General features: G+C 36.8%; 1 protein-coding gene across 3 annotated transcripts in view; it reads right to left on the reverse strand.

Moving 5' to 3' along the window:
• LOC101847949 (ceramide kinase) overlaps nt 1-15,965 on the reverse strand; it is a 35,746-nt gene that overhangs the window by 14,781 nt on the left and 5,000 nt on the right. For all 3 annotated transcript variants that reach the window (XR_001184739.2, XM_035969091.1, XM_005095832.3), the window contains exons 2-8: nt 10,925-10,986; nt 9,429-9,602; nt 8,370-8,570; nt 6,998-7,126; nt 5,953-6,016; nt 4,170-4,315; nt 1,404-1,478 (exon numbers count right to left, since the gene is read on the reverse strand). Coding sequence is in view for 2 of the 3 variants with exons in the window: in XM_035969091.1 (XP_035824984.1) it covers nt 1,404-1,478; nt 4,170-4,315; nt 5,953-6,016; nt 6,998-7,126; nt 8,370-8,570; nt 9,429-9,602; nt 10,925-10,967 (832 nt within the window). In the remaining variant the exon portion in view is untranslated. The remainder of the gene's footprint in view (nt 1-1,403; nt 1,479-4,169; nt 4,316-5,952; nt 6,017-6,997; nt 7,127-8,369; nt 8,571-9,428; nt 9,603-10,924; nt 10,987-15,965) is intronic.

The following is a 15,965-nucleotide window of genomic DNA, read 5'->3' on the forward strand; positions in this document are numbered from 1 at the left end:
GATGGGGTGGAACCACTCTTCAATTTTTGGACAAGTGGAGTTATTGGTATCACATGAAAGCGAATTTATTAGCCTTGCTTCTAATGAAATAGGTATCCATTTATCTAAAAAAAAACCTCAAGATATTTGCGATTGAAGGAAGTGAGGTCACCTGGTTTCAGTGGTGAAATTAGTGAGAAAATGCCCGCCAAAATTTGGTAACTTCAATAGCTAAAGAGTCTTTGAAAACTGAAAAAATGACATATTTTGTGCTTTTAATCAATGTCTTTCAGTAAAAATTCACATGGAATGTGCTTTTATATGGACATAAAAGAGGTTAAGCCAAAAAATAAAAACTCGAAAACAAATTTCTAAACGGGCGGAAAATTGCCTGTTTCTCCCCTTTCGTTATTTTGACGAGCGCCTGATTTAACCACACTTCCTCACATGTATTATTATTATTATTGTTTCAGACTGTTTCAATATTTGCAAGTAGGTCTATGATTATTTTCTAATTAACCCCCTTTGCGCAGAACTTTTTGTTTGATGATACCCCTGGAGGCAATTTAGAGACATAATAGACAACTCTGATAGGCAACCATCTTTTCCTGCAAAAAAGTGAAATAACAGTATTCAAATCGATGTGATTGTAAAATGCCACTTCCAGATGCCCTCCTTTATCGAGAGCCATGAGTTAATTTTATTTATTTAACTCGTTCTGGACAGTTTTTTGGGTGGTCAAGACATAATTAACTTGTGGCTCGATTTGGCTATGCAAGTGGTGTACAAAATAACTTCATAGAAGCATAACCATCATTCAAAACGTAACATATGATATATCAAATTGAAGGAAATTGAACGAGGAATACATTCCTATAAAGCAAGGATTATTTTTTCACATAAGTGTGCATTGCAAGGGTTAGAAATGGCGATGGAGATGAGAAAAATAAATTTTGACGGAAATCACCAAACATGTGAAAGCAAATCAGCATAGCTATCTTATCATATACAGACCAAGAGCATAATCCATAAATTTCTGAAAGCGCAGCTTTTTATTTGAAAGCAATATTTCAAATTTTATTTGAGTTATGATATTTATACTGTATCTGGTTACATCGTTTTGTTGATGCAAGACCGCAAGAACTAATTCACTCGTTTTTCCCCAAACCCACACTTTCACAAAGTGAAACTAGATATTTCCATTTCCTAAATCCATTCTGAGTTTTTCAATAGCAATAAAAAGTAATTATAAATGACGGATCATGTTAAAACGAAACAATACTGCGGCACCCTATCACAGCCGATATATGGACGATACGTCCGGAAAGAGTTAATCACAATATTTGCTTGTATTGTGAAATACAGGCATGAGCCTGAAGTGTCTGAATAAAACACAATGTCACTAATAACCAGCTTTACCTTACCTCTAATAATATTAAGAACAGAGGTTTCGACATCTATCGTTCCGTTGCACCATCCACTGACACCGTTGCCTGTACCTGAGAAGAACAAAAGATTAATTGCATAAACAACTGACCGTAAAGGATTGAAAATGTTATTTTTACTCATCTGTAGACATTATAAAGATTATTTATCGCTTAATAGGCTGCTCTGACTTTGTGTGTAAATGTCAACCCTAGATGTGTGGGACACTTCTCTCTGACAAAAAGTCAAGAGAATTTTTGGCAAAATATCTTCCTAATGAGAAAATCAAACTCACATCATTTGCTGCTTGCATCCAAGGAGAAGATCAACACCTCAAAAGTTGGTATCACTTGTAAAAAACATATAATATATATTAATGGCAGAATTGGGAGGGGGGGGGGTGTTAGCCTTTACGTCTAAGAATCAATAACTTGTGTTCCAAATAATAGGACCAAGCACCATTCACATTCACACAATTTGTGCAGTTAGTGTTTGAGAAAAACTCGCTTTTATTTTCTAATAGGTCTTTCACACCTCTCATTCATCATTTTAGTCCATATGTGCATAAAATCATACATACACAACACGGTAATTGCAAAGAGAGTGAGAAATGAAAGAAATAGTCCAATGTTAGCAAACTTACCTTTTCTAAATGTAAGTAGGAAAAAAACCAAACCCATGACTAACTGACTGTTTTCAGTTTTGAATATATTGGTATTCATTTAAAAAAAATTCTACTCTACAGTCTAGATTCCATACAAGCCCAAAATATTCTTGCACCATCCAATACTTCCAACAGCACTTTGACACAATAAAGACCAATAAAAGCTGATAAAAAGCAGGCAGACAGAGAACCACCAGTATCCTATACTTCCAGACAACTTTCAAAGAGATACCCCAAAATTACTGTCAAAATTGTCCAATACAACCACCCATTGTCAAGGAAAAAACAGTTGTGTTAGACAATGGATGACTTGGGCAATCTCAGTATAAGTGTGTGCCTGGAAAAAGGTACCGGAAGACGCATTTGTTCGAACAGTCACAGGGCAATAAAGGTCAAAAACAGCTTTTTTAAATTACAAAAATTAAGTTTCATTAAGACGCACCCACTTTCCCTTTCTCGATACCCTGTGACGCACCTTCCTTGCCTTTTTTTTACCAAGTCACCATTTTTTTCCTATCAACAGTACAAAAATCACACTTACACCACTAAAAAGTACAATTTCTCTATTTTTCTTCAATACCAATCAATCATACATTCACAATACCCAGTCTTACCTTGATCAAGTCTACAAGATCACTATAGTTGCCCTCAATAGAAAAAAATATTTTGACAAGATGAGACTTGGGGTCGGTAGATCTACCAACCAATGGTACAGATTCATCCTCACTATCGTCTGAACTTTCTTCTTCTAACTTTAAATCGGACTCCTCATCACTGCCATTATCTATAAACAACCCCAAAGCTTCTTCAGTCCGCATCAAACAATGTGGCCTGGAGCTCGCAATTTTGGATAGAAACTGCGACATTTCGTGCGAAACAAAAGGTTTAAAACAAATGCCATGCAAAGCTATCCTAATTCGAAAGCAAATAGTGGAAATCAACCAAATTATAGGGCTTTGGATGAGCTTTCCAATGATATAGGGGGTGTCCACCTTAGACCACTAGTTTAGCAAATAAACACGTTTAAAATCCCGCTGACACGGCGACTCTCTGTCTGTGAACTGTGCATGAGTGTAACAAAACAGTAAAGAATAGGAGGTTTTGTGGCATTTTTACCCTGCTCCACTTCGCCAGTAAAGCAAGGCCATAAAGCCTCACTTCAAAATTTCTAGAATTTTCATTGACATCCACTATTCATTCATAAAAACCAACCCCTTCACATCGCATATCAAAATTTAGGTCAGCTTGTGTCCTTTCTCATGGTGTGTGATGCACACTAATACACTGACACAGTAAAGGGAAGGAGGCTCTGCGCATTGACATACGCGACAACACTTCGTAAGCTAAGCAAAGTCATTTGGCGAAATTTTCAGTTCTATTTGATGGTGAATTTGCTTTAAAAATGTTATAATTACACTTCTAAACTGTTTAGTAGTCTTAAATTGCTTTTTAAAGTTGCATTTTGAGTAGTCACAGTGTAGTAAAGGGTTTCAGAGACTTAATAACAAGGCTGGCCAATTGACTGATATTCATTTGGAGTAGAATTTGATCCAGATCTTAGGAAAACTTTAAAGCCTTTTATATCAAAACTTTGTCTCTGCACCCTATCTGACAGCATTAACCAGATCTCACAAAATACTGAAGCTACCTTTAAAATTCAACTCTTTAACCATGGCTGGACGGTACCACCGTCCAAAGCGAAGTTATTATTGTATTATGGTACTGGCCGAATATAAAAAAGTACGAGCTAACAAGCCTTTAGTTTGACCCGGAAGTCAAATATAAATGAATTCTACGTCTGGGTAATGCCTTATTGATCAGTTTGATGCAAAACAAGCGGTTTTAGATACATAATATGTCAGGTCGCATTTCCACAAACACGAGAGAATTACGCAGAAAGGTGATTTTAAATTGCTTGGTTAAAGAATTAAAAAGGAAGGTGTTCAGAAATTATTTTCGTACTTGAAACTAAGCTTACATATATATTCTTTTTAAATGCAAGCAGGGATGTGGAAAGTGATTATTAGCATAGGTGATTGTCTTGAACAGGGGTGGTTAGAGCAGGTGTGACTGTATGTATGTACGAGCGTCATAAACGCACCAGCTGGAACTATTCCAATCGGGATATCAGGAGGCTGCAACTGAGCATCTGGGTCATCGAGATTCACTCCAGTTCTTTTCTGTGTCTGCTTGATGAGTCCTTGGAGCACTTCCTGGTACAGTCCATCACCCCCAACAACAACAATCCTGTCAATAAAAACACATCAATTTACCAACAACAACAAAATATGCTTTAACCCTATCCGTACGTCGTGGTTTACTATCGTATCCATATGACGTGGGGAACTCTGAGCCACCCTTCCAAAGAGAAATTAACTCGTTAATCCGATCTGTACGATTTGCATAGCAGTCTGTCAAAATGATTTTTTGAGAAATACTAAAAGTTTCAAAGACATCTTCATACTAGAAGTATTCTAAAATGTGAAGAATACAACCCAGGGGTACAAATGACCCCAGGGCATACGGAGAGGGCTAATTATAATAATGTGTGGCATTTATATAGCACTCAACCCAGATTAAAGTACACAGGCTCTAAGCGCTTTACAGTTTCATCACCAGTGCTCTATACTGATAACATTCAATTGGGAATTGCAAATCGTTAAGGCAATCCATGATTTCCAGTTTTCCGTGTTCGTGTCCTCCGTGTCATCCAGCTATTATATGATTATACGTTACCACAGTGATCAAATATGACTAAAAGTTTCTAAATACAGGAAATTGACTCACAACAAACACAAATTTAATAAAAAGTGGATATATAGGTGTGGGATATAAAAAAAATAGTATCCCGGAATCCAAAGTTTTGTGGAATGTGTGTCGCATCATTAAGCATTTGAAACAAGGACTGGGTTATCCACAGGTATTGTCTACTATCAACACAATAATTATAACTGTTCTTGACTAGGTTATTTACATGACCAGCACATTTCTAAAATAACAAGATGTTAGGAGCATATGACGAAAAAAAATTCTTTAAATCCAATTCGCAGAAAGAGCTTTACTTTGTACACTTTCCCCTTAACTGATTCCGTCCATTCGGCCGTCGCTGACAGCGGCTCTGAGTTTTTCCCCTGCCTCCATTCGGCCACTGTGAGCGGCTCAACGAAATCCGAAACAAAGGTGCACTTTTTAACATAGTTCCTACTTTTTAAGTTGTCGAAAGGAAGTAGAACTTGTAAACAAACCTGACCTAAATCTCTGAGCGCCAATATCGATCGAAACTCCGCGAAATTCTTGCATAAATCGTTGTTTTGTTGTTGCGATGTAGGCTAGATCTAAGGGTAAACAACACGGAGCCTGGTATAAAAAAAAGGCTGTTCAAAGAAAGATATTCAACTAAATTTGTGAAATTCTTGCATAAATGTGTGCTAGGGTGATATCGCTACAACGTTGTGTTGATTCCTATGGATTATAAGGACTTGTAGAGCTGAAAAAATGCAGTAAGTCGAAATTTTCGAAGAGCTGCTGCGCAATTTTTTTTTCTCATTCATTTTTGTCGGAAGGAAAATGTAATACAAACAGGTTATAGGTCAGTGTTATTGATATACACAGATTTTTCTATTTATTCCCATACCTATGACAATACCTATTAGAGTGACTTAAGAGCTTTACAGTAATGCATTAAATAGATGCACCCCAGGTCTAAAACTGAGCAGGGAAAAATAACTCTGTCCAGAGCCTGAAAAAATCATGGACGGAATCAGTTAAATGAAGTGAAAAGGTGAGATATAAACATCCAAGAAACCAAAGATAGCACACAAAAAATGTTAAACAGTGTACATAGTATAACAGTTTTGAACATTTCTGAACATAATTCTACTCACCCATCATACTGAGAAAAATCATGATTTTCTGCAATTTCTAAAGCATGCTTGGATCTTTCCGTCACTGCAAATTGAATGAAACACAATTTCCTCCATTCAATAACACATCACCTTTCTGGCTAAACTGTGAACACAGCAACTACGGGGAATAACTTCACACGATGAACAGAATAGAAAAAAAAACAGGGTACACACACACACACACATGCAGTGCAAAAAGACTATATACATCACAACGCAGTGGAATCAGGCACTCGTTAATTTTTAGGCATATCTTAAAGCTTATTTATTTGCTTCGCTTTCCATGAAAATAATAACCATTTGTCTGGAATAGAAGTCGATATATTTGCGACTGAAGTAGGTGGGCATCACTTGGTTTCAGAGTTAAAATTATGGAGAAAATGACAGCTAAAGTTTGATGACTTCCATAACTTGAGAGTCTTTGGAAACTGAAAAAATCAAATTTTTGGTGCCTTTAATCAACGTTTTTCATAGAAATGGACATAAAATGTATTGAACCAAAAAACAAAATATCTACAAATAGTGCAAACCAGCGGAAAAATGCCGGTTTCTTTCGATTTCATTATTTAGACAAGTGCTTGATTTCACCACATTGTCTTACATATTATATATATATATATATATATATATATAAACACATGCCATCCAATTCAATCGTTTAAAAAACATCTTTATCGTGATTAATTTGCACTGGGGTTTTTTTCTTTCTAATCCCTAGTGGTGAAAACAGTAAACAATAACAAACCATATTTCACAACACGAATCAGTCTCAGAACAGAAAAGAATGAAGTCTAAAAAAAACACAAACAGATGGGCGTCAAGTCATATTTTGCAAGACAATAATCACCTTATTTTTCAAGGAACACAGTAAGAGTAAAAAAAAAAAACTTGAAAAAAATAAATAAAAGAAGAAAACAGTACAACAGGATCTTGAAACCACATATATACAGCTAGGGATGAAATATATGTATATGTATTAATGAAAATCACAGAAACTATACTTATTGACTATCGCTGTACAAACCTTCGACTGTGGTGTGCACATGAGCTAATTCAAAGAGAGGTCCCACAACCTTATGGCACGTTTGCCTTCCTCTCTTGGATCCTCCTATAGGATTTACTAATATAAAAACTTTCTTCGGTCTACCAGGCACTGTGAAAGGAAGAAGTAACAACATAACAAAATCATGACGGACAGGAGCAGCTTAAGGGCACTTCTTCAAAATAAATAACAAAATGAAAAAGCCAATTTCAGTTCATCCAGTGGTGCAAATGTTTGCAGAAGGGGACAAAAACATTGTCATTCCCGGAAGAGCTAAAATAATTAGTTTACCGTTTCTTTATGACAAAAGTACTGACATGTCAACTACGCTGATGTATCAAAATGTACCAGACAGCAGTCTGTAGGTATGTGTTATCTCATTTTTTCTTTTAACTCACTCAATCCCACGACCGAGATATCTCGGTCAGCTTGCGGGCTACGTTCAATCCCACGACCGAGATAACTCGGTTCTATATTTTTATTGCGTACACTAGTTATTTCGTTTCGGAAAACGGCCTCAAGCTTTATACAAGGTCAATTTATTATTTCCCCAGAAAATTCTGCCTACAGGAGAGCTGGAACTTTGTTTCTACTGTCATTGCACACAAAGAAATTGCGGTTTTTAAAAAGGCATTTTCAGCACATTTGTTCACACTGATCAGCTGAACATGTGTCGCAATCAATTCTCTTTGCCTTTCTCAAACATACATTTTTTTAATTCATGAAAGTATTCAACAGCCTTTATTATACATGACATACAATATATAGATCTAGGCACTCACAAGCATATTTGAATATCAATAGGCTTGTTCTTGCTCATTCTGCCATGCTAAAAAAAAATAAAAAAAAGCCCCAAAAATGCCAAATTTGTACAACACCCCAAAGAAAAAATACTAAACCTACACACTTCAAATTTGGAGTGTCTAAAGTTCCATCTCAGGTTGTACTTTGTGCCAAATTTCAGAGCAATTGAATGATATTTATGGTTACTAGTGGGCTCTTACATATCATCATCATCCGGTGCCTTGCCGACTGGCATGGGCGATCATGGACCTCCACTTCACCCTGTCTTGCGTTGTAGCACACGCTGTGCGGGACACATTCCAACAATCAACATACATCAAATATACCACTCTCTTTCTGAGACCAGACAAAAAGAACAGGCAATGTGGAACTACACAGTAATTGAAACTAACCTTTAACCATCACTTATTCTTCATGGCATTGGGATGAAAGGGCCAAAGCCTGAAAATGGCTGGATCAATTACAATGGTAGTCTCCATCATTTGAAATTCATGTCAGACAATCGCATAATTCTTGAGCAGCAAAATTTTCCACTTTGGAGGGTACTCACCTTTTTCACATTGTTTTTGAATTACGTTGATCCATTCTTCCGCGTGATAATCTTTACTGACAATGTTGGCAACCTTGACCCTCAGTGTCTTTTCAGAGTGGTGATGTATGTAGTGCAAACACAGAGAGTGGTGGCGAGTTTCCGCAGGCGATTTTTGATCTGGTTCAGCTCGGAGAATCTCTGTCCACGGCAAGGTAAGGTCTGAAAAAAAAAAAGGAATTATTACTATATCTTTAATACATAATCTTTACATCAAAGGAAGAATATAATTGACCTTTCTTGAAGATCTCTAGATGGGAACAGGTAATAACATCTTTTCAAAAGCCCATTCAACCCTTTCCCAGCGTTTTAATAATTGCTGCTTTGACTTTGAGCACACATGGTACACCCTTGAAAACCTGTGTTTTATATCAATCATTCATATCTTTGCTTCAACAGATTTGAAAGAAAGATCTCATCTTCATTGTTCTCTTGCCAATGAAATCATGTCTATTCAAGTTTTAAGTTATCATGTATGGGAATCCCACATAATAATAGTGTCAAGAACAAAGAAAGGTGTGTTGTGTATTGCAAGCCAATGACAACTCAAGCCAGTTGGAGTGTGCCTTTTTTTATGTGGAAAATGATGTTTTAACAGCGTTGTGATGTTGTTTTCAGGTATGTAAAAGACCTGACTGCCACTTCAAACCACTTAAAGAATGTTTCTACGGTATGGATGAAGGTGTACAGAAGTCATTTCAGAAAAAAAAATCACCTGTCTAATTATGAAACAGAATAAATTTAGCTAACTTAGCTTGAAATCTGCTAAAAAAAAGTCAATTTTGACTTTCACCATCCAATGGGTTTTCTCAGAGCCACACACATATCGTCTATGCCACTTCACAAGAAATGTACAGTATTAATACAAGAAAGCAAATGCTCATCAAATCGGGAACTAAATTACTCCAGAAATAAAATCTCGCGAGAAAAATAACTTAATTTTATTTCAAAACCAAAACAATTGGGATATTTCAGTCACTGCAAGCTCTTCAAAGACAATTTATATTAACACACATTTACCTTTACTTTTGGATCCCTTATTAGATGATCCAGGATCTACATCAGCCTTTAAGGAAAGTGAAGAGGTCGTGAGTTGCAGTACATAATCTTTCTTAGACATAGAGACTTTTCCTTCCAAGAGAACATGTTCAGCTTCATTGTCTTGAGCAGCATCTCCTTTTGCTTCGTCAGCACCTGAAGAAAAGAGTGCATGGATGATCTTGGGATCATGTACAACTCTCTGTGACTGACGAGAGCATCTCAAAGTGAGTTTGAGTATGTACTGACTTTAAAATTTGACTTCCCCTATTAAAATGATGAATTTATTGTATATGCTCCAGTGCAGGTATGGGCAAACATGTCTAAGTCACGGTACGAATTAAGTGATTTAGAATATTTTGATGGCCAAAGCAAGAGAAATTTGGATGAAATCTGTTAAAATACCATAGCTCTCAAAAGTGAGACTAAAATTGACTCAAGGGTATATCATGAGATAAAACATTTGATCTATACTGGTGATCAAAAGAAAGTATTACCACTTTTTTAATGTGTATAAAATCTAGTTTTTTTTAGTCTTTATGCTTTATCTTTCACGTGGGTAGTACTTAGTGCTCTGAAAAGAACGGAATGTTATAAAAATGCTACAATTAGTGTTGTTCTCAGCATCAATGTGAAAAATAAAATAATTTTGATTTTTTTTTCCCGACCACAAGGCAGATTTTTTCTATTATTTGATTTTTATCAAGTTTAGGTCTGTGTTTACTTAAAACCGCATCAACATTTGATCTCTGTCACCCAAAAGAGATATTAACTTTAAGTTAAGATCAGAAAAATCCAGCAATCAGCATGCTTAGTACTCTGCCTGCTGTTGCATGGACAATCAACGTCAGCAGAAGGACTATCTGAGACAACTAACAGAGACAACAGTAGGTTGTGACCTGGCCTATTCAAAACCGATCCAGAACTGGCTGTCCGAGGATAACAATGCCATTTCAAGACCGTTATATGAGGACAATGGACTTGAGAAATCGTTTCAGGACAACTGCTCAAACCGCAAGAAAATTTCCTAGACTTTTACTCGTCAGCCAGCTTATGTTCGTCACAGACTGAGGGAATTCAAGATTGAAACTGGGGTGCCTACGCACAGACTGTGTTTACAGCCAAAACATTGTCAGGCTAGGATGAACTCGTCACAGCTACACAACCAATGGACCAGGAACATTGGGACAGCTTTTATCATGCTAATTTAATGTAACTCAGTGGCATTAAAACAACAAACACAGAGAACAATCAGAATTATTTATAAACTTTGTCATCATAAATACAATTTACTACTGTAAGCCTTTCCTATCTTACCAAACAAAGAAATAAAATACCTAAGATGTAATATAAATTCTGCAGCCTATTTGTTTTTGCCCTCCTAGTTTCCAAAAATGAAGGCATACATCAAAGTGTTCAATAGAGATTATAACATCCCTCATCTGTTTCCAGCCATACGCCTACTTACATATACTTACCCTCTGTGTGTGCCACAACCTCATCATTGATAACTGCGGCCATAGCGACAACAGATGGTTTTCTGAAAAAGTGTTGAAATCATTACTAGGTAAAAAAAAACATACATTGTTTTCAGGGTGTTTTCAGGGTTTTAAAAAAATTGTTTCCGTTTGTAACAAGCAACTGAAAGAAAGTAGCTCCCTCTCCCTGATATAACCACCTACAAAAACCTACTTAAACAAATGAAAAGAAAAAGACTTTTACAGATTGCCATATTTTTTTCCCCTTACATTACATCTCATCTCAGAATCCAACCATTAAACTGAGAGACTAAATTTTGGGATTGGAACTAGTAGTAAAATTAATGCTTCAAGAAAGACAGACCAACGGAGCGACAATTTTGCCATTGGAAGAAGAAAAATTGACCAGCCAAAAGAAGAGAGTGAAGAGAATCAGGTACCCTACATTAAAGATATGTAACAAAATTAATAAATCCAAATTAATTGAGAGCAAAAAAATAATAACCAGATAAAGCCAGAAAAAATGGCCAACTCTCTTTTTTTAAAGGCCTCTAGTACTGCCTGGTTAGATGTACAGTCGAACATCATGTCTTATATAGAAGACAGAATCGCAAGGGACCCACACAAAAATTATGTCTTTGACATTTTCCATCTTAGAAAGGGGAACACAGGGGGGAGGGGTCCAGAGGCCTAGCTGGTGAGACCAAGGGTCCTTGTCTGGTTGACAACCAGTAGTCGAAACCTCATATCTCTGAATGAAGTGCTATCTTAGCCTCTAAGATAATGGCATATATATGTTTCAGTCCAACTTATCCATTGCCACCAGTGCTTGCACCTCTCTCTATATATATATATGTGAGGCAGCGTGGTGGAATCAGGCTCTCGTCAAAATCATGAAATCGAAGAAAACAGCAATTTTCTCCCTGCTTATCAATTTTTATCAATTTTTTGTTTTTTGGCTCAACACCTTTTATGTCTATTTACAAACACATTCCTTTGAGGATTTAACCATAAACATAGATTAAAGGCATAAAAACATAAATTTACAAGTTTCATGGACAATCAGAATTATTTATAAACTTTGTCTTCATAAATATAATTTACTACTGTAAGCATTTCCTATCTTACCAAACAAAGAAATAAAATACCTATGATCTAATATAAACTCTTTGGAATTTACCAAGCTTTGGCGGCCATTTTCTCGCTAATTTTACCTCTTAAATCAGGTGACCCGTAACTCCTTCAATCCAAAATATCTCCACTTCTATTGAAGATGGATGGGTAATTTTTTTATTGAAAGCAAGACAAATGAACAAGCTTTAAAATAATACCAATAACTCAATACGCCCAAAAATTGACAAGACCCTGATTCCACCACGCTGCCTCACATATATATATATACGACTACTGCTTGATGAATTAAAACCAGAAATGATTGTATATTATACCTCCTTTGTTTCCACCCTTAGCCCCTCCCACGCATGTAACACAAAGTTTTGAGGAACTTTTTTCGAGGCTGGCCGTACGATTCAGGGGGGGCAGGCATTACTCAACTGGTCAAATTAATTTCACATCTCCGGCCTCCCATGAAAGTTTCCAGGCTGGAGCTCAACTCGAGCACTTTCACGGGCACAGATGAGATTTCACATCAACATCACCCTGATCATCTGCACTCCTCAGGGCTCAAAAGGATCCTCAATGGAGTAACATATTCTACCCCCCCCCCCCTTTCAAATTATATCCTCCCAACTCTGCTATCTCACCTTGTGGCATGGCATAAAGGTTAGAGAGCCAGTGGAACCAAACTTGATAGTTTTGTTTCTAATCAAAGATGAACGGGAAAAACAATTTCCATTTTAGACAGTGGTAAAACCGTCCAAAAGGAAGCAATTTTTCTCTCTCCATTTCCACATTAGGAAGGTTTCTGTTCATAGAAGAACTGGGGGGAATTCCATAACGGGCGAACACTATGAAATATCAAATGTCTAGGGTTAGGGTTTAGGCTAGGTATAGGGTTTATTGTGTTTAGTTTGAGTGGTCACTCGGAAGTGCTTCCAAAGAAAAAGTTTTATCAAGGGGGGGCGGGGAGATTCTGTGATGACAGATTTCCGGCTTCTATGACAAGTTTTAGTACGGCAGATTTGACTCACGGCCCACCAGCAGTGGAACTTTAGTTGCCACGGGGCATTCCCCGCCGGGCGCCTTATCACGTAGGGGTCACGGGGGTCAGCTCCCTGTCGCCGCTCTGTCTGGGCCGACTTAATTTTTGGTACTTTTCAAAGTACAATTTTAGGTGTATCCTTGTACTTATGGTAATTCCGATTTAGTGCACCCAAAGCATGCATTTCTGCTCTTGAGACTCAAAAAAGAACGGACTTTGTAACTTGTCTGGTTATTTTTTTAGACGCGCTGGAGTCGGCAATGCTAAATTGTAATTTTTTTTCGGACTAGCGTGAATGAAAAAAAATAAAAATAAAAAAAGGCCTCAACAAAATCTGTCGAACTTTAGCAACATGAACGACATAGCATTGGTGCAGATACTCAGAAAAGATGGTATCTGCGCATATAATAGAAAGCTGTAATTTTGCAACTTTATCCATCGGGCACACAGTTCGCTATGAAGTAATTCCTCCAAATACGACTTTATGTGTCTAATATAATCGTGAATATTCACATTTTCTCGAAAGTTTATAAAGTTACCATGAAGTTTCTCAGTGAAACGTACAAATTGATTTTAGTGCCAGGCAGAATATATCTTCAATGTAATACACGAACAGTATCTGTTACACTCCAGAAATTCCTTACTTTTTTAAAAATGGCAAGTCTAGGTTTTGTAAGGTGAGTGAATAATACATTAATAGGGATGACTTCTCGTAATTGGGTTATAAGAATAATTTATAGTTTTCCAGGGACACTGAATCAGCACCAGACTTTTCCAGCTTTATTTTTCGTTTCTATAACCATTTGCAATAACTGACAAAGTGACTGATTTCTTTACAATCATAATTGTGTCCGCGCTTATTTCCGACACAAAAACTAAGAATGAATGAGTTAGCTGTCATTATTTTAATTCCATACAAGAAGTTTATCTCTACCCATGTATTTACACGGTTTTGTGGGGTTTTTTAATCGCTTATAAATATTATATCTTTTTAGTTGTATGCAGGCTGCCACAGACACAGCATGATTCATGAACAATCATAGAGTAACTTTCTCTTGTTTAATATAGTAAAATAAGAGCTAACGCTGATCGTCCTTAGTTTAAAAATGCAGATGTGCATCTTTCTTCTCTTATAACTTGACTATTACTACTCGCTCAGATATAAGATTTCTCATGGTAAAAGAAATGATATTCGTAGTCAGTTTGACACTGATTTTGGAGAGACCTGTCGTGCCTTTTTTAAACTAACAAACATTTATTCATAAGTTTGTAACTAAAATAGGACAAATTAGGTACTCTACAAAGACTTATCTAGAACAAAAACAAAGGCACAGAAATTAACCATTCTAACGCAGAATAAATCTAAAGACATTGAGCTTTTAGTACATCCGCCTGATGGTTTGCTGTGTCGGATGGGGAAGAAATAATGTAGTTTTAAACATAGTCAAAAATGCAAACTTCCTAACCAACACCGGCAAAGTCGCTTCAGGGCTCATTAACCCCATGACCCCGAGCCGGGGAGCTCCGGCGGGCTGCTGAGTCACGCTAACTATATTATAAAGGTAACAGAATCGGGCGAAAAGTGACGCCGTGGACTGTACTTTGTTTAAAAATAAAATCATAAATCTTGAATCTAGTTGCCAGACAATCAGATGAAATTGAAATCATATAAAAACATACTTTACTAGATCTACTGCTACTTATTTATTTAATATAGCCTATATATATCAGTGGATTGTTCAGTGGTAATTAGTGAAATACACTTTATGTTTATGAGAGTGACGCGGTGGCTATTGACAAAAATTGACAGCAGCGTCAATTGCCACTGAGTAAATTGGAGCTCTTTTGCGTTGGTGAGTAGCCTAGATCTAGCCTATTGTGCTCGATAGGCTTGGGCAGAATTGCTAAAAATAGGACTTGCAAGTCTCAAGTCCTAACACCTTGAGACCCGCAAGTCTCAAGCCCAATTCCAAGTCCAGGAGATGTAATAAAGTATACATGCAATATATATATATATTAATATTATTATATAATAGTCTGTTTGATAGTAAAGCCATCTGCATTACTTCCCTTTATCGTTATCATTATTTTGTTGTTGTTCTCCAACCAACCACCTATGTTGAGAGGTATGGAACATCTTTGTGATACTTGTTTGGTTGATATTTTATTTTTTCTGAATTTTTTTTTCTTTGTTTGTTGGTTTTCTGTTCTGTCCTCCGTTGTATTAATAAACTCAGGAATTGCTTCAGCCTTGGATGGCAATGCTGGCATTGAAGCCATCCAGGCCTAGGCCAGCCTACCCCTTATTGAGGAAGTGGACTCAACCAATCTGCCAAGGGCGAGCAAATAGTAATAGGGCTGGTATTGCCTATCCTTTATTGAAGAAATGGACTCAACCAATCCGCCTAGGACGAGCAAGTCCTAGAAAGTAGTAGGGGTGGTAGATGTATTTGAATTAAAATAACCAACTGAAAACACTAAATTTATTAGAAACATACCAGTTTAGAGCATAATTTCTTTAGACATTGGTTCACTTAGTCTATAGAATCTAGATCTATACTCAAAGTTTGTACTCTGTGTTTAAATAATTTGGTCTTTTCATAGAGGGATATTTTGCTAGATCGAGACTTGGACTTGCTCAGATCTAAATACTTGAGCTCAAACACTCTACTTGGTGGGCACAAGAATTTCAAGTCCCAAGTCCAAGTCCAAGTCCTGCCCAGGCCTAGTTCTCGAGCGCTCGGTGTTGTGTGTTCGCCTCTCTGCAGGCGCGGTTTGTCCATAAAGCACAGTCGTGCAGTGCCGCCCAAAATTTTTTAATATTCTATTACGTAAAACACCCACAACAATAAAATAAAAGAAGCCAGAAACAAACACTAG

Source organism: Aplysia californica, unplaced genomic scaffold (genome assembly GCF_000002075.1).
Source record: "Aplysia californica isolate F4 #8 unplaced genomic scaffold, AplCal3.0 scaffold00114, whole genome shotgun sequence".
Classification (NCBI taxonomy): domain Eukaryota; kingdom Metazoa; phylum Mollusca; class Gastropoda; order Aplysiida; family Aplysiidae; genus Aplysia; species Aplysia californica.